The sequence below is a fragment of the Balaenoptera acutorostrata genome, chromosome 1 (genome assembly GCF_949987535.1).
Source record: "Balaenoptera acutorostrata chromosome 1, mBalAcu1.1, whole genome shotgun sequence".
NCBI classification, from domain to species: domain Eukaryota; kingdom Metazoa; phylum Chordata; class Mammalia; order Artiodactyla; family Balaenopteridae; genus Balaenoptera; species Balaenoptera acutorostrata.
The window spans coordinates 193,594,026-193,618,642 of NC_080064.1; the positions used below are offsets into that span (position 1 = coordinate 193,594,026).

At 43.6% G+C, this 24,617-nt stretch overlaps 1 protein-coding gene across 3 annotated transcripts in view; it reads left to right on the plus strand.

The window, feature by feature from the left end:
* CRB1 (crumbs cell polarity complex component 1) overlaps positions 1-23,310 on the plus strand; it is a 289,562-nt gene extending 266,252 nt beyond the window's left edge. For all 3 annotated transcript variants that reach the window (XM_057531778.1, XM_057531784.1, XM_057531788.1), the window contains one exon: positions 22,562-23,310. In XM_057531778.1, coding sequence (XP_057387761.1) covers positions 22,562-22,777 — 216 coding nt within the window. In that variant the 3' untranslated portion in view covers positions 22,778-23,310. The remainder of the gene's footprint in view (positions 1-22,561) is intronic.
* The last annotated feature ends 1,307 nt before the right edge of the window (positions 23,311-24,617 follow it).

A 24,617-nucleotide genomic window follows, 5' to 3' on the forward strand; every position in this document is an offset into this window, starting at 1 on the left:
TGTTAGCCATCATCAAGAATGGTTTGGAAAACCAAACAGGAACTTCTTTCCAATTCAACCCTAAAACTTTGGTGTCTATGACTGTTTGCGACACCTCTAGAAGGAAAAGGGAGGTGACTGTATAATAGAAGACAGGGTATTTGAGGAGTGGGCAGATGTGTCTAACAACAAAATTACTCTTTATTCTGGCTAAATGAAGAGTCTGAACATTCATGTAAATGAATAGATGGCCTGATTGAGGGAACCTGTTCAGAAAGTCCCAGATTTTCAGGGTGGGAACCATTCATTGAAACACAGTAAATCTAGCAAGTGATAGGAAATTCTTCTTTATACTCATAAACTTAAGCAAAATTCATTAAATTAAGAGAGCAAAGCAGAAAAGAAAAATAAACTCAGCAGGGACTTGGGGTCGTTTGTGAATGACAGAGTCATGCATGGTTTCTGAGAGGATTAAGGTTGTGTTTGATCCAGAGGGCTGATGTCAAGGGTGGCGCCAACCGGCCCACATCCTCGGGCTCCTGATGGGAACAGAGCACTGGCCAAGGGCACAGCATCTTTCTCTGAACAGCAGTCTCTCTGGGCTCTCAATTTGACTTTCAGGAAAGCGGCACCCAGAATGACATTCTCTTCAAATCACAATTTTAAAAAGCCCCGTCACTTTTCACTGACTTTCCACTAATTAGCATTCAGGAAGGAGTAAATATAGCACTAACACAGGAAAAGGTTCTTAAATATTATTTTGATGTATCTCAATCACTGAAATCAGGTCTGATTCAGTTCACTAATCTGTTTTCCTTTCATCTTTTCACACATTATTAAGATTTCTGCTTCACCAACTATAATTAATGCTCTTCATTTCTTAATGTGAGGTCATCGCCACCGGCTTCACAGAAATCATGTAACATAGAGTTTCACCTTCAGAACACATTTCTTCATGTGTGCAAAGTAGAACGGAAACCGGCGATAGAGAGCAGGGCTCCTGGATTGCAGGCGAAAGTGAATTAATTGGTTGGTGTAGGTTGAAGTTTGCCGCTGAGTTGACTAGCTAACCAAATCATACAGCTTTTTAGCTACCTGTCAAACCAATTCTCATCATTTAAAAAAAAAAAAAAAATCTCCCTAAAGTGATCATTGCCTTGCTACAATATTGGACTTTGTGGAAACTGATTTTTAAAATCCGTTATTTACCCATTCATCCACCATTATCAAGGGTCTGCTATAAACGAGGCTCTGAGCCAAGCTTGGTGAGAAGCTAAAATATATGCAAAAGATGTGCTCCTGCTCTGAAGAGCTTAGACTAAGGGAACTGGGTGACTTCCATGCATAGCTCCACCCACGCAGTTCTCCAGTTTCGTAAACCATGGAGATATTTGAAGTGAATGTAATGACATGTGTTGGTTATGACACGGACGACTGTACTATTTATTGTTCAACTGGAATACTTTGAGAGGGAAAGGAAGCACTATTCATAATTACATTGGCACAACAGCCTGAACTGACATTGTTCTAGGAAAACCGAAACACATCCTAGTTATTCCCCCCGGAGAAGCATCATCTCTACCTGACACACTTCCATTCTCTTCAGAACGTCACTGAAGTCGATCACAGATCATTTTAGAAATCAGATGACCACATTACAAACCAATTAACTTACCAAAATGACTCAAAGTGAATAATGAAGTTGATTACATCTTGTTGTCATTTTCTTGAGTTATTCCCCTTGCTTTTTACTCAAGAAAAACTTTTGGCATTGGTTCCATCTACTAAAAACAGAGTTGTGATCAACAAAACTGAAGACTACTAGTATGCAAGTGAATATCATGATGTCGTCTAGTTTAACATAACATGAATTTAGTTTCTCCTAATTTTTCTTTTCAAAAATGGAGTGTGTAAATTCTTGTACAGTATGGATTTTCTTCTCGACTGACTTATACTGGCTTTAGGAAAGGAGGCTGCAGCTCACTGAATCCATTGCTAATCTTTTTTGTGAGAGCCAAAAACTGGGCACACTCTAGGAAATTTCATATGTGAACAAATTTAAATATCAAGATACCTGACTTGAAATTGGTACTTGTTTTGTTTTGTTTTTTAATTTTATTTATTTATTTATTTATTTATTTATAGCTGTGTTGGGTCTTCGTTTCTGTGGGAGGGCTTTCTCTAGTTGCGGCAAGTGGGGACCACTCTTCATCGCGGTGCGCGGGCCTCTCACTATCACGGCCTCTCATTGCAGAGCACAGGCTCCAGACGCGCAGGCTCAGCAATTGTGGCTCACGGGCCCAGTCGCTCTGCGACATGTGGGATCTTCCCAGACCAGGGCTCGAACCCGTGTCCCCTGCATTGGCAGGCAGACTCCCAACCACTGCGCCACCAGGGAAGCCCTTGGTACTTGTTTTAACTTTGTTTTTCCTTGACACTTTTGTGACTCATAATGTATATTTATGGGTTATATGTATATTATTTTCCCAACCTTGATGAAAATAGAAAAAATTCTTTCCTTATAAAAGGGCATGAAGATCATGGCTATTATCTTCTTCTCACATTCTAATTACTGAACCACAGATTATTTCATGTGGGATGGAAATCTATTGGAGACTAACTGTATAGAGGAAGGAAGCGCCGTATTAAATATAACTCCTCCAAAAACAAACAGGCTATTTGCAAAGAAATATATTTGATCATTTGGAAAGCATATTCATAATTGTTTCATTGTCTACCTGACTTTAATTTAGTTGCACATAAATCTCTGAATAATATTACTTCCACCCACTTCCCCTAACATTTTTTGATAATCCTATGCTGATAGCAAGACTGTGTTATAAAGGAAATTTGAGGTACCCATATATTTGTTATTCAAAGTGGCAAAGCACATATTAATTTCTGATGAATGAATGAAATCACTCTGGTTGATACCTAAAACTCAGGAAAACATCTGTTTTAAAGCTAGTATGTTCCCTCACATTTTTCAATAGCCAACTTGATGTCGTGTATAGTAGATAATAAATATTAACTAACTTACTAATATAATGAATGAAGTGTTTTTGAGGTGAGTTCAAAGTGGCAGTTTCTAACTTTGAGAACCGTTTGTGTGTATGTGTGTGTATTCAGCCTGTCCCATAGTTATTAAAATTAAGATGAAACTGATAGTGCGTATTAAGTACAGAAAGTTGGCCCACTTTCCCCCGCCAAATTCACAGAATGAAAAAGGCAAGGCTTGGTCTTTAGTAACCCCTTTGGTGATGGTAGGGTCTTGAGGATAAGTGATCTACATTCTCCATTAGGGGAACATTACTTCCATCCAAGAAACAAATGCACAGAAACCCTATTATTCATGTTGAAGTGAAATTTGATATAAATTGGCTCTTTCCTGAACCATTTCCCAGAGGAAGCTTAGATTCATAAAGATGTGGGCTCTCACCTGTAACATAGTCACGTGGACACCCAAGGACACTCTCAGAGCAGCCCTCCGGGATATATTTAATATGACTTCCTCTTTGCTTTTAGGAAAGCATTCCCTTATAGCAGAATGGATAGGGACCCTAAAAATCTTAGTAATTCAGGAGAGGAGTGTAAGTTTTCTTCTCTTCAAAGATGAATATGTTGAATTGTTAAAATCCATGTCCTTTTAATTCACCTCCTCTAAAACCAGTAGGAACTGACCACTGTTGCAACTTTGAAAAAAGGCATTTTAAAGAATCTGTTGCTCTTTGCTCTGTGAGCTTTGAATTCTCATTTCATCCTTCTTTGCCTGGTCAAGTATATATGTGCTCAGAACTTGCCAGTGAAGGCTTCCTTTCTCTTCTCCCTCCCCGTCAGGCCTGGGAGTGCCTTCACGCTCCCACACCATCCCAAACACACCTCCATCGTAACATTTAATGGTAACAAGGCTAATAAAGTTTTAATAACTGTAGAGCTTACTCTGAGCCAGCCACTATGCTAAGGTCATCTCACACATTATCTTAATTATTTGTCACAAAAATGCCAAGACTTAGGTGGTATTATCTTCCCATTTTACTGATGAGAACACAAAGTCAGAGGTTAAGCACCTTTCCCAAGCAGATCCAGTTCAGAAGGTGTAGCACCGAGCATCCAGGCTCTGGGTCGTGTGCCCCACTTACCCAGGAGCAGTAGTGCAGACGCTCCTCCAGGCTGTGAGCTTCAGGAAGGCTGTTGCCAGTGCCTGGCAATCCTGCCTGGCAGAGCAGGTGCTTCAGTACTTACTGAAGGGATAAATAGATGGACAAATGAATGATTTGTGGTATGGGGTTTACACAGAGGTGGGGAGGGCAGGGAAGGTTACGCATGGAAGATAATTGACCCAGGTCTTAGAATGAGTCGGAATTTTCTTAACAAAACAAAAACCTCATGTTTTCCTGACATGGTTTTTGGTTTTGTTTGATTGTTTGTTACCAAAGGGCTAATTAAATTGGTTTTCACAGAAGAAATTAAGTCACAGATAAAGTTGTGTGCCTGTTAGCAAAGAGAGCTCAGGATCCCAAGTTCTCGTTTGTGTGTAAGGGCCACGCTGCATTTATAATTACCCACTGCCTAGATGATCATGAATTCTTCTTTGTATAACTACATCTGCATCTCAAGGGTTTGACACAGGAAACCTGGAGAACAGCCATCAGAGCCATCGACTTCCTTCGGGATCACGGAAAGAGGCTTTAAAGACCTAAGAGAGGGAAGGAGATTTATGGCACTGATCCCAAAAGATGATAAACATCGGACAGACTGTTGAAGAGCCCTACGCAATGCGAGAGGGAAAGCGGCCGAAGAAATTCAGGCGGTGCCAGGAGAAAAGGAGGACCCGGGAAAGAGCTAGAATTCTTCTCAAGTAGAAAGGGCCCTACGGCTGCCACACGTGCCCAGGGACGTGGATGAAATGCCTATATGTGCCTGGAGAGCACCATTAGCAAGACCAAAACTTATCATTTTTCACACTTTGTCTGGTTGTCAGACAAGCCTCACAAAGAAATTTCCTAATGTTCTACCCTTTTCGAGTTCAGCTGCACCTGAAGGCTTGAGCCGTCCACTCCCTCCTCCTCATTGCCAACTCATCCTCCCTCTGAGCCACCTTCTTCTGCAGTAACTGCTCCCGTGGGATGAGCTGACATTCTGGGCCTCTCAGCAGGAAATCCAAAGTTTTGTCCTTTCACAAGTCCCACGACGATGCAGGGAACTGCCGAGTCCGTGCTGTCGCCTGCCCCCGAGAGTCAAAGAAGTAACCGTCACATCCCAAAGTAACCATGCATCCACACATGCATTTCTACAACCTGTCTGACAGTGGGCTGGACACAGGGAGTGAGGAAGGAGGGCAGGGAATCAGGGAAATATAATCTATAATCCCTACTCGAAGAATTTCAAGAAAACAACAATCTAGTTTCAGAGGAAAAAGAGAAACTACAAGACATATTGAAAACAGCCCCTAATTTATGTTAGTGAGTAAAAGCACAGTATGAATTCACAGAAGTCTGGTCACTGTGAGCTATTCCAAGAGGGGGAGTTTTCATGGAGGTTATGGGAATTAAACGAGGCCATAAAATACGAGAAAGATTATTTGGAGGACAGAAAACGGGAGAGCATTCAAGAGAGAAGAAAGGTCACGAGAAAAGATGCGATTGTGGGAACAAAGTTTGGATGATGTGAAGTACACAGAGTGACCAGGCCTGACTAGGACAGATGAAGGATGCTGGGAAGTGATGGGGTGTAAAATCAGATAAATTCAACCTAGGGCAAGATTATGGATCCAAGCTCCTGTTGAAATCCAGCCCGAGAAGGAAGAGTCATTTCCTAATAACATGATTTAGGCCTCTCCATGCTTTCCTCTAAATTATTTCCAATAGGTTGTGATTATCTGTGGGCTGCCACTCACTTTGATTAGAAGAATTACCTTCCACCAGAAATAGTAGCACCTTTCTTTAATGATGGTTTTATTTGACTGATGAAAACGCCTCACTGATATTCTCAGTCTTATTCTTTCCTATTGGAACTCAAACTAATACAAACTGTTCCTTGCTCCAGATATTCTATTTTTTTTTTTTAATAATGCTGTTCAGGCAGGAAGTTTTGTTGAATAGATTTGGTGGGGTGGGGGGCTGTTTTTTCACTAGCGTATTAAAGGCACATATTCAGTAACTTAATTTTTGATTTCTACTAATTAAAATTTCCTCTAGGCATAGTTTTGTTAACTACGATTTGCTTTAAGCATCTTTTTTAAACTTCATTTGTATCTTTCTAAAGTTCTTATTCATTAATTGAGGATTTTCAGGCCCATGATGCTCTCCCTTTTCTTCTCAAAGGACCAAAGGCATGTTTTGGTCTGAGGAGATACAGATTGTCTCCCTTCCCTAAAAATTGAGCAAATTCCCTGGATCAGCACCATGAAAAAAAGATTCTTTGAGGCTATAGACTAATGCTGCTATCATTCATCATCTTAAAGTACATAAAATTAATAAATACATTTAGTCACTTTTTCTAAATGTCCCAATTGTGCAAATCCTTATAAAATGTACCCTAGACCAAGCAGGAGGTGGTTGAAGCATTTCTGTGGTTAGTGCCATCTATTTTCAGAGCTAAGGAAGCCAGAAGTTTCTGAAAGTGGACCATCAACTGCCCAAGGAGAGTCACCAGCCCAGGAAACCCCACTGGCTCAGGGACCAGGTTACCAGGGCCCCCTGGTGTCTCTTCCTCCGAGAGCTGGGCCTTCTCTGATGTTGAGCTGTCCCGATGACCAAAAGTGCCCAACGTGTAGTATCTCATTTAATCCTAACATCAGTAGGAATGTTATTGCCACTTTACAGATGCCAAAACTAAGGCCCAAACAAGTTAAGTGATTTACTCAGACTCATCACTGATTTTCCTCCAAAATACAATCTTGGGTTTCTGTTTCCTAAATTATAAAACACAACGCTTGGAGATTGTTTTTAAGCAGACTGCCCTACCCAAATATTTCAGAAATGTTAGCATTTCTTAATTGTAAAATGGGTGTTTGAAATAGGTACCATTATATATAGTTTACAGAAATGCAAGTTTTTCATGAGACAAACTGCATCCAGGGAACTCTGGAATGTTTTGAAGAACATTTCCAGGGAGAAAATGAAAAAATGGAAATGGAAAATAGATTGTAAAATCTGCTCTGTGACTCTCATGGAATCCGGTACCTATTTATTTTTACCAATTAAGTCCTGTGAATGCTAAAGATAGTCACAGCTGGCAGTATGTACATTATCCTAATTTGCAGCTTCTTGAGGGTAAAGGTCATGTGTGTTTGAACTGGGATAACTCCATTGCCACTTAAATTACCAAAATAAATGCTCTTGAGTTACAGAAACCAATATAAGCATCTCAGTTTAATATTGTATTTGCAGAACCCTAAGTGATGACTGTGAGCTTCCCACTCACCTTGTGGGGTGAGCTCAAGAGGTACAGCTTCTGAGTAATTGCATATAATTTGTCTTCTGCCCTGAGACAGAAATGGTGGCGTGATTGGCAGGGTTCCCGCCACGGCGGCGGGAGAGGTTGGGACTACAACGTGCACCTTTGTACAGAGGCATTCTGGGATGTAAAGAGCCTGGGAGGCATTGTGAGAGTCATGAAGGTGATGTGCATTTACAAAGGGCAAAGCATTTGAGTGGCTCCCTGTTCAAATAAAATATTCTGGGAGGGAAGAGTAGGCTGTGTCCCACTTATTAACTCACATGGCACTGTTAGCTAGAGCAGATTTGACGAGGACACCATCCTTGGTCCAATTCCCTTTTAAGGATTTGTTCACTGATTTACTCATTCCAGTGGTCACGGATTGCAATCACAATGACAGGCCCCTGCTGAGTTCTCTGAGTTCAAAGTGGGGTCCAGGTGGGCCTTGACGTGCAGATCTACAAGGTCTTCCTCTCTACCTGACAAGTAAACCAAGTATCACCTGGATAGATCAGGAGCTGCTCGTCATCTATGTCAAGTTTGCTTTTGCATTTGTTTTACAATGCTATCTAATTTGTCAATTCAGTCAAAAAGAACTCGAGCACCTACAATGTATCATGAACTCTGAAGTTGACAGGAGAGCAGAAGATGCTATATTCTGTTTGAGTGCAGCTTTCTAAGTATAGAAAAGTATGGATCTTGAAATCACACAATAAGACAGAAATATGGCATGTAATGAACTGTAGGAATCCATGGCCGAGAATATGCCAATTAGAATTTTTGCTACACAATTCAAAGCGTGTTCTTATAAATAAAAGTAGGTAGACTTTATAACATTTTTGTACCCAGGTAATGCTGCCTTCCTTGATTTTGTACATGGTAGTGTAGGATAACCTTTTTGCGTCAGACTTTTTATGGGTAGTAATGTGCCATTGCAGTGGGACAGCTTAAGTGCATTTTAGGGACTCCTGTATCACCATCCTCATCAACCGGCATTTATTGAGTGCAGGAACTATAAATCATACTTATATACTTTATATAGAGTAAAATATGCATGCGTGTTTTCACATAAACAATGTTGAGTCCACTTTTTTAAATCTACAATAAAATAGGAGCTCCTATATAATGGTTTTGAAATTAGTGTCTCAAAAGGAGTATAAAAACAACCCTGTCATTCTTCCAAGCTCATGGAAACCTTAAATCCTTTGGCAGTGGGTGAAATGTGAAAGGCCTTCTTAGTTTGCCCCTAAGTGTTCCCCAGTGTTCTAAAAGCATTATAGACTTCTTCATCCAGGAGGAAGCAAAAGAACCGATGTGCTTTGGGGAACCAGGTATAAATGCTGTAGCTTCCAGAAGGATTAGCTCCTTTTACTTGGAAATTAGCAAATGGATGTACAATTTTTAATTATAAATTTTAAACTTTCCATCAAAGTCAAATTGTGCTGATGTTAGTCAAACCTAATCTAGGCATTGATTCAAGAACCTGCTGATGGAGTAAAAAATACATGGAAACTTGTTAACAAGAAGTTCAATTATCTACATCTCAGCAAATCATGCCAGAGTGTCATGTAATCTGCTGAGCTCAGGCAGCCCAGAGCCAGGGAAGATCTCTTTCTTTTCTTCACCATTAATATTTACAGTTGGAAGCAATACGTGGCTGCAGTCTCAGTGCTGCACCTACAAAGGGAGTTGTTGGCTTGATACCTTGTTTTCTGACACTGTGAAGCGAGGAAACAGCTACCTTCTTAATCATCGCCTGATAACATTGTGTTGAAACTGGAGGGTAGCACAGGGCTGTTTTATACAAGCAACAACCCTGGGAGATTTTCTGCATTGTTTCCTTGTTTTATTTCTTGATAGACATGCTGGGGTGTTAAAAGCATGGGACTGAAAGTTGTGAATTATGGGTCCTTTTCTTTGTTCTCCCCCTGAATTTTTCAGGGTCTATGCAGGCACAGTATATAGAGACAGCTTACCTCCCAGACAGCCTCTGTGTGCTGGGCACCTTCCTAGAACTCACAAACAAAATCCTTCCACCTCTCAGCCTACTTTGTTGGAGCTTATTCTGACATGCAAAGTCCCAAAAAATTAAACCAACACCAATAAGCAGGGAAACGCAGCGGGTTATATAAGTGCTGTCCATAGCAAGAGACCTGAAGTGTAAAATAAATATTATTACTCATCTCTCAGTGTGTAAATATGTCAAATAAGGGTAACTTAGTTGAAATTCAGGGTAGATTTGGGGTTACATCTCTATAGTGCTCTACCTAGGGTGCATCTGTGCATAACTGAACAAGCCCTGACCATTTGGGTACCGGATCTGCTGCTTAAGTAATTTGTTCCTTGGGACAAATCGCTTAAAAGATCTTTTAATTAAGGGCAATGATCTCTGTATCATTAGACTATTGTGAAGATTAAAATGAGGTGACATGTCAGATGCCAGGGAAAGATTAAGTCCTCAGGTTTTAATTACTTTTCCTTTTTCCCCTATGTACCACCTTTTAGTTCCAAAGTGTTTTACAGCTGATCTCATTGTAGAATATCGAAAAGATGAATGGCCTGGGTAGAATGCACAAATAATCAAAGATCTAGTTGCCACCTTGTAGTAGAAATACTAGATTTATGCTAGGTTCCTGAGACCAGGGTAAGAGGCCTAAAAAACGGTAGCAAAGACATTTTAATAAAAGAGAACAATGAAACCATTGGGTAGAGGGCCAACCTCTAAGAACCTCTAAGGATAAAAATGCCTCTTAATATGGAGGTGATTCCTCCCCAGGTCCGCCACACAGAGGAGTGGTTGGCTGAGGTGAGCCGCGTTGTAACTCTCTTTCTCTTCTCGGAGCCGTAGCTATCCCTTGTGTCGGTAAATCAGAGCAGATGGCTTCCTTTGACACCCTGCGCTGTCAGTGGAATGTAAATGCTTCTCCTCACAACACTGAGAGTCCCGAGGCTGTGTGTTTAATCTGTGCTGTGCGAGCAGAGTGACCCTGAAAAGAACATGAGTGCAGAGCACGTTTGGAGAATTGGCAGCCATCCTCGTAAACAGAATCGGGGAGGATTCTGCAAGCCTGGTGACTAATCTTGGTTTTCTTCCTGAGGCTCTTAGCACAGCCATATCCCTGAGGACAAGTCATCTAAATGGTGGTGGAATAGAAAAGTTATAGACCCAAGGGAAATATTTTATAAAGGTGGGAGAGAAGTGTTATTCTGGGGTCTGGGAAAAAGAAGCAACAAAACTGAAGAGGCTTAGTTTATAGTTTGAATTCTCAGTTCTCAGTCTCTTTGGGAGTTTAGAAAACAAAATTTCCATATGTTTCAAATTATTTAAGTTAGTAAGGGGAATATTCTTTAGGCAATCACTCCAAACTTCAGGAAAAAAAAAAGAATGTAAATAATTAAAATTTCAGTATGAATATGAGAAAATGCAGCAATCAGCAAAGATTATCCAGAGAAAAGTCTTACATTTTGGAATATTAACGACAAATTATAGAACTAAAACACAATTTAACATGTTAGCTGGGTTATCTTATTTCTTCTTAAAAAGGTCTCTGAACTGGATAGGAAACAGAATCTGATCTTCATTTTATTAAAACAGTCACTAGAAATTAGTCAGTGGCAAAAGGAGAAGATTCGTCCTTTGAGCCCTTTGTAGGGAAGGAAGAGAACTGCTCAGGCAAAAATCTCCTAAACCGTTATTTCAAAAGGCAATGCAGACACGTTGTATATCATAATTACTGTGTACATACACTTAGAGCTCCAAAAGTGTAAAATAACCAGCACAGCTATATTGTCTGGTCTCATTTTATAATAGGCTGTTAAATTCTATGCTACGTTAATACATAGAGATAGGGCAACTGTAGTTCAGCAGGATTTTTAGACTGAGTTAAATGCTGTTAGACTTTATTTTTGTCCCTCCAAGAAGGAAGGCTGTACATCCTCAATACCAATGTAAATAGATCTTTACCCCCAGTTGCATTTTGGGACATTTAGGTGGACTATTAACAAAATCAGACATAAGGTTTTTGTGTTTGTGTTTTGTTTTGTTTTAATCCTGCCATAGAGTTTTACCAAATGGCTTATTTGGAATTTGAAAGCCTGACTTCTGAAAGAACTCTTTAGTTCTAAAACTAAATACTACTTTAATCCATCTTCCCAATATGAAGGTTTCTATCTTTGCTGGTGGTAAGATACCCTGGTGTTCTAAGTGGTGACAAGCTCATAGATTTAGGAATGTTCACTTTGGATCCGACCAACCTCAGCATGGCAGGCTCCTTCCCTGTTTAGACGTAGCAAGTCTCAAACGATTTGGAAGGGAGAGAGCTGCGCCGTGAAAGGATTCCCGTTAAAGCACGCAATGCATCTTTCATCTTCCACGAGGCAGACTTTGAAACTGAAAATCTGATAATTTCATGTAAACTGACAGTGACAATAGAAATAGCCACTTCTGAGATTATTTAAGAGAAGGTACAGGGTATAGACATTCGTCCATGAAACACTGGAAGCAAGGGTTTTTATTTCTATGTTTGCTTTGTAAAATAAGAATAGAGTAAACGGCACAATAGATTATATAAACAAGGACTTCAATGACAAGCTGTCAAAGTTAAGGTAATATATTTCACATGGGTGACTTGATGCCACACTTTATCCCCTGCACGAGGGGAAACCAATTTGAGTCTGGTCAATAAAATACAACCTCCAGAGCTGGGCCTGGGGCACAGCTGACATCATGTGGCCGAGCCTGGTGACTTGGCACTCACTTCTGCTGGGACCCAGCAGGCGCTGGCACGGCTGCCATGTGGGGGAGGTCAGACATTTAAGCTCGATTTGGTTAATAAACACGGACGCAGGTATGTCAGGAGAGAGGATGCCGTTGATCTTCGTGCTCTGCTAATTTAATGCAGGTCTGAGGTATCAGTGGAACTAGTTATTCAAAAGCTGGATTTACTGCAGTCTCACAACTGTTGAAAATTAAACTACATGTGCTGCAAGTTAGGGGTTACTGGAGTATCTCATTATAGAGGCTGCTTTTTTCAGAGGCTGGAATCTTTGCTGAATTACTGAGGGACCTATTTGAATGTAGACTTGGACCAAATAATTTTCTGATAAGTTGGCCATAAATCCTCAGTAAAATAAGCTTGGTGTTCTCAGCATATCTGTTAGCGTTTTTGATCATTTTTATGGCTTTCCTTTTGCTGCTCAAATTATCCTTATATGCCCCTAAAGCCCCCCTGACGTGGATTAAGCCAACACAAACCAATAGACCTTCATTACTCTGGCAACTGGTTCTGATTTGGGGGCAATAAATACAATGACACAGACTAGATTACCTTTGCCAAAAGGACATGTGATAAGCCATAAGGATGTTGGGGATTTGGCATTCTTTCTCCTGCTTAATGTGAGAATGAATTAATAGCAGCTTTTCACCGACTGAAGAAAGTTGGTAAGAAGAAAGAATTCCAAGTGAGGAAAGGACCAAAGTACAGCTTTTAGGTCAGGAAGGACGATGCCAGGAGATGGTGAGAAAGTCCATGGACGCCCACTGTGTGCCTGGCACTGCGTTAGGCTCCAGCAGGAGGGTTAGGGCCAAATGTGTGAGGAAACTGGCATGTGATATGATCCATGAATGTTTCAGTGTCTAGATGGGAGATAAAACCATCGATGGGAACAAGATTTACTAGGCAATAAAAGTATAGCAGGGAGAGAAATCAGCAAGACCCAGAGTAGCAGAAGAACAAACAGATAGTGAAGAAGCAAGATCCACAAATTGGGGGGTTAGAGGAATTATTTTTGCTGTAACATCATATTTAAAAGTATTACTTTTCTAACTTTTTTGGGAAAAAAATGAAAGCTAAAGAAAATCAGAAAAAAAAATAGTGCAGTGAACACATACCCTTCATCCAGTTTCAACAGTTTTTTAATATTTTGCTCCCTTTCTTACCTCTATATACATACATTTTTTGCTCTAGCTTTAGAAAGTAGATTGCAGATGTTGTAACACTTTACCACTAAATATTTCAGCAAGTGTCTCCGAAGAAAAAGGACTCCCTTCTACAACCATATACCAGTATGGCATTCAAGAAATTTACCATCTCATGTACTATCCACATTCAGATTTCTCTAATTGTCCCAAAATTGTCCTTTAGATTTTTTTTTTTTGATCAAGGATACAATCAGTTGCATTTAGTTGTTAGTTGTCATGTCATTTTAGTATGATTTAATCTCAAAAGTCTCCCTGCCTTTTTTAACTTGTTTGCTGGATATTCTCTTGCTTTTGAAATGTTGTATAAAATCAGTTGATATACTTATCAATCACCTTCTAAAATCTATAGACCATGGCAGAGAAGGGGTACAAAGAAATTTAAATCCTTCTGTGTCCTACAAAACCCAGGTGAGTAGAGGACTCCTGGCATATGAGGCTGATAGGTTTCTTAGAAGAGGTGTAGGTCAGATGTGCTAGGAAAGAACCTGCAGAGAATATCCATGAAATTGCGTGTGCGATTCTGGCCTCTGCTTCGCTGAGGGAGAGGAGAGAAGCTTCCGGGAGGGGAATCTGTTTGGGTTACTGCCCAGGTTGGGTGAACGCTTTCCTGACACATGGGCTGCTGCTTCTCCTCCGCGTGTGGCTCTGCAGAAGCAAGAAGCACTTCTCTCCACCAGCCTCCCAGGCAAGCAGGAAAGGCCCAGGCCCGCTTCTCCTTCTCTCTCCCGCTGGATGGTGGTGTTTCCTTCTGCCCTCAACACCCTTCCTTACCTCCTTCTCCCAGCAGCTCCCTTTAAGAAAACTGGAGCATGTCATGAAGTCCACCTTCTGGCCTTTCTTTCTTCCCTTCATACTCGCCTCTAACAGAGTGCCCCCGTCGCCTGAACTGTGGCGGTTTGTGTAGCCGCCCGGCCCGGGACCGTCACTCCACGGTGAACTCTAAAGGCGCTGCCTATGCCTTTGGATCCCGTGTGTCCAGGACCTAGGGAGCTGCCTGCCACGGTGACGGCGTTCACTGACAATGCGTGAGTGCATGAGCGCGTGAACCAATGGGTGAACTATGTCCCCACCAATAAACTCCCGGCAGTAGAGAAGTCTCCCGACGACTGAAAAAAGAATCGAATCAAGGCGTTAAACAGAGCCACGAGCACTACCAGTGGGTGAGTCAATGACAACTGATCGGCCACTCTGTGCAAAGCGCTGCACTTTGTCGTGTCAGAAAGTTCCAGAGGAAACAGATACTCATCCGTACAGTCCTGAGGGGCGGGGTGGAGGGTGGCCTAACCCCCGATGAACAGGGCAGCACGTTCAAGTGCACGGGACAGGTCACGCCGGGCAGGCCGGGCCGCAGCTCTTCTAAACGCTGCTGAGCCCTGGGCTTCCGGGCATGAGATGCTGGGAGGAGAGCCCGCGGGGTCCCCGGGGGATCTGCAGAGGGCAGCTAAGCCCCAGGGTGCTCTGAGCAGAGGAGAGGTCTCCCGAAAGGGCGTGTTCAACCTGGAGGAGCGGCATGGGCGTGGGAGGGGCGAGGGAGGCTGGTCCCTGCTCGAGAAGGGCGGGTAAGGACAGTCGCTTTGCTGACGTGCAGGGCGTAGCTGATGCTGACCTTCACAGGGAAACGGGGGCAAAGTCAAAAGGAGCCTTGACTTAAAACTCAGCAGGTTAGGCTTGACACGGTTAGCACTGATATGGTTAGCACCCGTGGGCTTCCCAGCCAGGTAAGCAAGCTCTTTTTTTATTTTTCTGTAGGGCTGTCTGGCTGGGGTAGATTCTGGGGCAAGAAAGAATGGCTAGAGGACCGTTTAACCAGCCACGGAAGAGACAGTTACTGTCTTAACCAGGTTGTGACCCTGAGAATGAACCAGAGAGCAATGCGAGCGGAAGGGCAGGGGCCTGAGTTCTGAGTGGATCCCGGTGTAAAATAATGAAGACGGAAAGGGTGTCCGATTGACAAACACAAGTGTGGGCAGCTCCCAGTGTGGTGCGCACTACACACCCGAGTCTTCAGCTGGCGACCACTGTTTTCTGGAATGCAGAGAGAAAGAGAAGGAGAGGAAAGGAAGTATGACTGTCTACCCAGGTTTTCTGAGACCAAAATGGGCCATGATAATGTCCAGGGGGTCACCTAGCGGAGACAAAAAGAATGTTTCACACATAGAAAATGGTATTAAAAAAAAAAGAGATCTCTCGCATCTCCTGCTTGTGTCACCTGACGACATTCCCATCCGGGCTCTGGGGCAGGAGAAGGTGAAAGCAGACTGTTTGTGGCTGATTCCACGGAAAGGAATAGTAGCCAAGTTGTATAATAATAATAGCCCCCTTCACTCTTTGATCACGTGGTTTCTGATCTGCCCCCACCCCCTGCTCCCCCGCCAGTGTCTGCCCGCAGCCCCTCCGAGGCGCCCTGACCCTTCAGCGGAGTTAGAGAGCGGCTGTCTCTCCCCCTGTGGGTCACAGGCCGAGGGTTTCCTCCTGCAGGAATCCCCGGGGAGAAGCTCTGTGCGTGAAATTGAGAGCTTGCCACGTGCTGCTGGGTAAGCCTTCCGCCCAGCGGCGATCACCGCGGGGTCCCTGGGGCACGGATGCCGGTCCAGGGGCTGGGAGGCAGAAGGATGGAGCTGCACCTTGATGGAACTTCTGCCTTGGGAGGGGAGGGACGCCCCCCATGAACTGTTAGGTGTCCCAGGGCGCGACGTGCTGGAGAGAGATGAAGCTGATTACAGTTAAAGAGGGCGATCAGGCAAGGCCTCCCTGAGAAGGTGACAGGATGTGATAATCCCTACCTGGAATTTAAACGTTTCTGTGCATACAACATCTGGTAACCCCCCTGACCCAGGGTCAGCAGAAAGGGCAGCAGTTCTCTTCAAACAATAAATTTACAAAAACATAATGAAATCTGAGTTTGGGCCGATGGGATTTGGTTCTTGTATGAGGCAAAGAGCGAATTTTTATTCATAAGGCCTGGTCTTCCAAGGAGAACAGTTATATCACTTATACCACCTGCTTAAGGAGAGAGACACAGGAAAGCCGTGTCTCCAGACTTCTAGCTGCATCTATGCTTCTGCTGAACACGTGGCGTCCTGCGTAGGAAAGAGCTTGGGAGACATCGGGGCAAGAATTCCAGACCCAACACTGGACGGGTGGGGTTGGGAACTGCCGGGCTCACCGCTGTATTCTAGCTCCCACTGTGCTCACACAGAGGGCGTGCTCAAGAACCACCTGCTGAATGCAGGAATAACTGTGTCCCTTCACGACCAGTGTCACAGCACCCCTCAAATCGCAGAATTATGGTGCTCTTCCCCTAAAAGCCCACACACGTCATGCGTGGGCTGGTGGTCAGTTGTGAGAGAAGCGATGGTTTCAACTCGGGCTGGAACCCCGAACGTGCAGCCTTGTGCTGGACCAGCTCCTCTTCTGATTTGTCTCCCGTGTACCAAATTTCCAGTAGCAATTCCAACGTCTTCGGTGGGGCCTGATGCGGAAATCACATTAGAAGCTTCCCAGGACAGCACCCCTCCGGGGGCGGGGCTGGTGCCCGGAACCACCTCGTGTCGCCGGGTTTCTCCATCACCAGGCTGTCAGGACGGTCCCCAATTAGTAGAGTTGTAAGGAATTGTAATTACTTGGTGAGAATTGGTTGAAAGACTATGCCGGTTTCCTTTGAGAGCCTGTGTGTCTTCTGGGAGAGGCAGAGCAGCGGCTGAAGAGATGGGAGCACCAAGGAGAAAATGCTACTGCGCTTGCAGTTCAGACGCCCCCTGGTCCCTGGTCCCTGCAGCCGTCAGCGGCCTGGAGGGGCTCCGTGGCTGCCACGCTTCCGGGTCCTGAGCATTTTACAAGGTGGCAGGAGCATCTGCTGGGTGGTCCCCTGCCCGTGCCAGGATGCTGCCCAAGGCCCCGCATGCAGCTTCTCAGTACCCTGTTTCCCCCCTTGTAACTGTAAAGTGGACAGTGTATTTATGGTTGAAAATTGGCTGCTGCAGCAATATTCATTTTAAAAACAGAGTTCTGGCACATATTCAATATTACTATGGAAACGGCTGTTCCTAGCAATTCACTAATAAGAGATAGTTCAAGGACCCAGGTCTGTGTGGGAGTTTTTTACCATCCACCAAATTGAAGACCTACTTGTTACAATAGTAATTCACAAGAACTGCTTGCTCTCTCTCTCTTTCTCTCTCTCTCTCTATCTCTTCTTTATTTTTAATTTGAAGGATGAGAGTCAAAGAGATGTCCTCATTTCACTTTAGATACACAGATGGAAGGTAAATATTATAACCGGCTTTGTAAAAACACATCTTTAAAGTATTTTTCCCATTAATCACTGATGTTCATAATAGTACATAACGTACTATTATGTACTTGTGTAACACTACACACACACACACACACACACACACACACACACACATTTCAGAAACTCACACATTGAAGCTGGAATATAACCTGTAATCAACTAGTACATCCAAACATTCTAACTTCCTGTCTTCAACTGTCTCCACATATTTCCACACAACGGACATATAAACTGAATTCTAAGAAGGATTTGGGGAATTCACTCCACCCTAGTGTTTTTCAGGAGCCAGTTTTTAACTCCCAACATTTCTGCTTTTTTCAACTACAAACGTACTTCCGCTGATTTTACAAAATCCGACGTGAGAAAGATATGCCCCTAAGGGGGAAACCACGGCCTCAGTCCTAGAATTTCCTCACTTCAAGTCAAAGCTTTAATGTCTTCACCTCCTTTCACCTGGAAATAGGAGGTCAAGTTTCCCAAGGTATCCTGTTTTTCCAGGCTCCTTCCAATGTGTTTATTGTTTTCACATTTTTCCAAATTGGCCCTAAATATTATGACAGGCGGATCCTGGTGCTGAGGACAGAGAGAGTCTCATTACTTTTCCTTTCCAGACAAGCCAGCTCGTTCTGTGCTTTCAAAATCAGATGAACTGACCAGCAGTCAGCTAGTGAGGGGCTGTGGGCCCTGACGGCCGGATGGCCCAGGCCCCTGCCAGCTCCGGGTCAGCGGCTGCCCCTCTCGGCTCCCAGGCTGGGCTCTGAGTCCCGACTTGTTGCCAGAGTGGGTGGCATCTGGTGGGTGTCCTGACGCCCAAGCAGGGCCGGGGAAATCAGCCGGGGAAGGGTCATCACTCTGAAGAGTGCTGAACAGGAGTGACCGCAAGGACTGACTTCCCTTCTGAGCCTGCCCCTCAGAGAAGCTCCGCACACCTGGAAGCTCCACGTCTCAGAGCAAGCCTAGGACACAGAACTGTCACCCCCGCTTTACAGGTGGGCAAACGGCAGAGATAAGTGTAGGACACCAGTAGCAAAACTGGATTCAAACCCATTTCCGTCTGTTTCGCAAGTGCATTTTGTTTCCAGTCTCCCCTCAGAGGAATCACAGTATAGAATTCCTCTTCTGGAGTTTAAGGGAAAAAAGCGAATGTGTATTTCCAGCGTGTTCTAGCCTAGGCTCAGGTCAGAAGGTTCAAAATAAGTTTTGGCAGTTTCCCCTGAGAATGCCAGCTTGCATCCTTGCCTTGGGTCACATTTCGCCACAACCAGTCAATGTTTCAGAATGAATCTTCCATGGAGGAAAAAAAATGAAGCACCTATTTATTTTATTCTGCAGATGGGGAGTTCAAAGTCACCACAGTTTAATGTGATCACGTATAAAATGTACATTTAAACAGGATGGTAACAATACAGATTGCAGCATAAGCCATCTGAAAAGTAATTTTACATGAAGTTTTCATGAATTTGGGGTCTATCTTTTCTGAAAAAGGTTATTCAAAAGTGCAGCATGAGCAGCACAACCCATCCAAACAGGCCTGGCCTTAAACTCACGCTGTTTTTCAGGACGGTCCACGCCTGGCGGCCTTGTCAGTTCCTGTGTCCCAGCAGTTTCAGTTATCAAAGGATCCATTCCAGGGCTGTGTATTTTAAGCCCAGTTGAAGAATAGCAGAGCAAAAAAGGCCTTTCAGCCAGGGGAATTCAAAAGCAAAGGACCCTCCAGAGGCGATTTCAAACTCCGACTCCCTCGGCTCCCCACCAAAGCTGAGTGATGCGCGCTATCTGATATCGCTAGGCCAGCCATTTCATCCAAACCTTTATCTGAAGCTCGGAATTGCCGAGTTAGGTTTGTAGGTTGGCTCCCGGGTCGTATCCCGAGGCATTGAGGGAGTTCTAGCTCATCTTTCAGAATTAAATGAAATCAGCGAGGTGATGCATCACATCTTCACGGCTGCTCACATTCTCCTGTGCTGAGAACTTACTCTGGGACATTCTCTTCGGCTTTTGCATCTGTTGCGTCTCCTGACTCCCATCCCTGGGAGTAGATGCCAGGACCTGGTGTTACAGGTGATCAAACCCAGGGTCTTGCCGGGACTGGCTGAGGCCCGCCGCTCAGCGCACAGCCGGTGGAGGCAGGGGGTTTCTCTCGGGTCTGGAGCTGGCCCTTCCATTCTCTCCACATTGCTGAGAGCAGTGGAGCCTCTACAGACAAGAGCCTTGGTTCCCCGCAGGTCCCGAGATAAGTGAAGCGGATCAGTCCTCTGGTTCTGCCAGAACTGGGGTCCCAACGAGAACTCAGCGCCTACACCTGCCATGTCCCCTCCTCTCCAGCTGCAGGGCAGCAGGTGCGAGGGTCTGGGCGGCATTAGCTTTCCCCGTGCAATCGTTCTCAGCCCAAATGAGAAGACGCCAGAGAAGTTTAGAAAACAGAGACAAACCAAGTTATTCGTCTCCTCTCTGTGTGGGTGTGGACCCTCCCAACTCACCCACCCAGTAGAACAACCATTGACTCCCAAAGATGACACAGTTTACTGGACAGATTAAGGAGAATTCAGCATCTAGGAACAAGAGGGTTACACAATCTAGAGGTCCCCAGATAACACCAAGGGGTCCATCTGTCCTGCTGAGACCCAGACTCTTGAGCTTTCAAGGCCAGGTCTATGGCTGTATTCATCTGTCCCAGCCCACAGTTATCCCTACAGATAAAGGATGTCATTGCCACACAGTGTGGCCGGAGAACCTGCCCTCTAGTTGAGGTAAACAATTTTTCTCAAGAACGACTGAATTCTATGAAACTCTATATGCTTTTCTCCAATAACTGGAAAAGTTGCTGTGACCCAGAATTTTAGACAATAATGTGGAGAGTAGCAGCGCACACCTGAATGTTGCCCAGGAACCTGACGCTAGCTTTTCCCAGCCTAAGGACAGTCTTCCCGTGCACGCCTGTTTCTGCTCCTGTGTATCTTACCCCAGTTAATGAGACCCCAGCCAACAGGGTCACCTCCTGTGGTGACCATCCTTGTCTTCCCTCCGCTCCTCCCCAACCTCGCTCGCACAGTCTGCCGTGGAGTGACTCCACCTCCCAAGTCTCTCTCCACCTTTTCCTCTTCAAGTCTCACTCCACTGGCAAACTTAGACCGAGGTCATCTCACTACGACTAATACAATAAACTCCTATTTCCTCCACCTCCAGCCCCACCTTCACTTCCACCCACCCTCCACCCTGTTACCAGAGCCAAGTTTTAATGAAACACAGACTTGATCATATCATGCTCTCACTTAAACACCTTCACTGGCTCCCACTGACCTCAGGACCAAGTCCGAATTTTAGTGTGGCTTTCAAATTTCTTGTCCAGATTCATCTACCTTATAGTTCTATCTCTCACCAACTTTTAAAATCCTTTTCCCACTCAAACGTACACATTTATGGACAATACATTTGGTCATGCCGGATTTCCTACTGTTTCCCCAAACTCTAAGGACTTTTATACACTCTTGCCCTTTTGATTTCAAATTGTTTCATCCAAGTAGGATTTCCTGCTCGAACTATTTGAATGTTCATTTACCCTTCAAAAGGTAATCACATGCCACATTCCAATATTACTCTACCTACACCCCTATGCAGTTCATTTATGACATTATCATAACGTGTTTATAATGTATGATTATCTGTGTATATGTGCGTGCGTGTCTGAGCTCCAGATTTCAGACTTTAACTTACCTTCTATTTTTATCTCCTAGCTCAGTTCAATGTTTATAGCAGCTAGTCAATAAGCACTGTTGAATGAGTGAGGAAACTAATGAAGCACATTCAAACAAGGCTCATAGTGAGTACACCCAAGACAATATTATGAAGAGGTACAGTATTATAGGATTATATTAATTATATAATGTCTAATTCAAAGCACAGTGAACAACAACAGCAAAATAAAAAACACAAAGGAAAACAAAGGTGTTTAAAATTCCCTAGGGTGTTAAACTAACAAAGATTACATTTATAACAGTAGCTTGGTTAGATAACAGGGAATGGGTCCTAGAGAAAGCTAAATGAGAAGAAGGTAAACTAGTTTACTTCTGCTTTTACTTACCCTGACAGAAATATTTCCTTGAAAACCTATTAAAAATTCAAATAGCAACTGTGTCCTGTCTTTAATATTTCTGTGCAGCTAAGTCAGTTTCGTTTCACCCATTGCTAAAAAGTGCTTGGCAAACACATTGGAATCAACATTAGGCAAACCATCTGTCCGAGGCACACCCCTGAGAGTCCAGGACCCAGCTCCTCCGTGCGGGGCTCTGCCTGCAGTTTTCTGTTCCCAGGTTTGGTTCCACGTGGTGCACCTGTGTTTTCACAACCATTCAATTGTCACATCGAATCCAAGTCAAAGTGATGACTGTGGAAACCAGCGCATTGCAGCCCAGCCTATGTCTCGAGATCTTTCCCATGAGACCCAACTAATTTAATTTGCTTCCTTTCCCAAGAAAGGCTGTAAAACAACCATTTTTTTTCAGTGCAAAATCAGAACTTTTTGCAAGGGAGTCGAAAGACTGTGAGCCATACACCTCTATAGATGCAGAACTATTTTACAAATAAACGTGTGGGTTCATCCTTTGGCCTTGATGTCACACAAATGACCTCAGTCACTGAAATTAAGACACAGTAGATGTCTCCTGCCTCTAGACCTTGGACTCTAGAGACAGTCACATTCTCATGATCTGGGAATAAGGACACCTGACCTTCCTTCCACACCTTGATCTTTCTCCAGCACTGAGTGGCACCTGCGCTCTGCTTGGTTTCCATTCCAGGGTAGTTCCTTGACCTGGACGTTCTCCTTTGCTCTGTAACTCACATCACAATTATTTCTATCCTTGCAGCTGGCAGACGACTTGCTCTCAGACGTCTTCGCCTCCATCGGTTCAGTGACTTTAGCCTTGTTGTTGATCCTCTTCCTGGCAGTGGTGGCCTCCGTCGTTGCCGCCAACAAGAGGGCAACTCAGGGGTCCTACAGCCCGAGCCGTCAGGAAAAGGATGGCTCTCGCGTGGAGATGTGGAGCATGACATCTCCCCCTGCAATGGAAAGGCTGATTTAGGACCATCCTGTCTCTAGAGGAAGAGATCCACACACTGCGAATGGGACACTTGTACCTGAGTGTTTTTCTGACAAACCTGGAGACATCAAGTTACAACTGGGACCACACTGAAACTGTGGGAAGGACTCCTTTGACCACCGTACGGATGTTCATAGTGGTTCAACTTCACACCATCATTTTATTGTATTATGTTAGCCAATCATGGAACAGTGTGCCTTGTGCCAATAATTTCAGCCTCATAATTAGCAAAGATACCTTCCTTAGGATGTGACTTCTGGGAAAAGCTCCAGTGCCTGACATTTACACTCTGTACTCTTTGCACCTTGGGGACACGTTTTTAGTTTGCCCATCAGCTGGCAACTGCATTTTTTTCACACAGAAACTACAGAAAAAAAAAAAAAATAAACACATCTCTCACTCTTCCTGTCATGTGGTGAAAGGTTTTAGTTTGTACCTATGAGGAGATGCACATTTTTTGTCCTTCAGTCATGGATTCGAGAAAGTTATGGGAAAGACCTATGGTTAAAAAGCGACTCACCATCCACAAATAAAAATTGACATGTGGTTGTTCCTCTTTCTGAGGTTTTTTTTTTTTTTTTTTTTTTTTTGCATTTTGTGACACTACATGTGACAAAAGTAACCTCTAGGAGCATTTGAAGAACGTTTTAACTAAATCACCTCAAGCGCTACGTTTAAAATCCTTGCCCTTTGTAAGGTGTTGCTTAAGGTCGAAACACTTTCCGAGGCAGAAAACAGAATAAAAGGAAACCTCGTATTCTCAAACCTGAAGGACCAAGCTCTTTCCTTCCAACTGCTTTTTGATAAGTCAGTGTCAGACAGTGACCTTGTCTAAAGGTAAGAACCCCAAAGTACAGTGCACGCACCTCAAGGAGCATGTGTGTAAGACTATCTGTGTGGTTTGGAGGGAAAATACTGGGCCTTCTATTTATGTATTTTTTCTGTCAAAGATTTAATTAGATTTTTAGATGTGTTTTGAAATGCATATAGCATGCTATTAAAGTAGTATATAAATAAAAAATTTAAATGTATGCATATATTGGTTTGGCCAAAAAGTTCGCTCGGATTTTTCTGTGCCATCGTATGGAAAAACCCGAACGAACTTTTTGGCCAACCCAATATACTTTGGATATATGCTCAAAAAATTAATAACATGAATTTTTATATATGTTCTAGAGCAAGCCATGCTCCTCAACTACTCAAAGACACCACTCCAGAAATCGCCCCTCTACCTTCCACATCATCAGCATTCCCACTGTACTAGATCATTTCCAATAGCACCAAACATGCTGCCATATTTCCTGTCGTATAAAATTACCTTCTGTGGCCCCATCTGCCTCCAATTACCATCCTGTTCCTCACTATGCCTGTCAGCAAAACGTCCATAAGAGAGTTTTATATTCTCTGTCTCCCCTTCCTCTCCTCCCATTCTCTCTTGAGATCAAACTAATTTGGCTTTTCTCTGCACCACCCCATGAAAGAGCTCGTGTCAGGGTCACCAGTGGACACGTTGCCGAACACAGCAGCCCATCCTCAGACCTCAGCAGCCTTTGAAACAGCCGTCATTCCTTTCTCGAAATACTTGCCACCCAATGGGACACCATTTCTTCCTGATATTCCTTTTACCCCACTGTCCAGCCCCTCTCCGACTCTTCGCTGGTTTCCCCTCATCTTCCTCTGCTTTATTGTTTTTAATTTTTAAATTTTTTTAGGAGTTGTGCAGTGAGAAAATTCCCTTTTGTCCTCCTGATTTTTTATTTTTTTAATTAATTAATTAATTAATTAATTATTTTTTTTGGCTGTGTTGGGTTTTGGTTTCTGT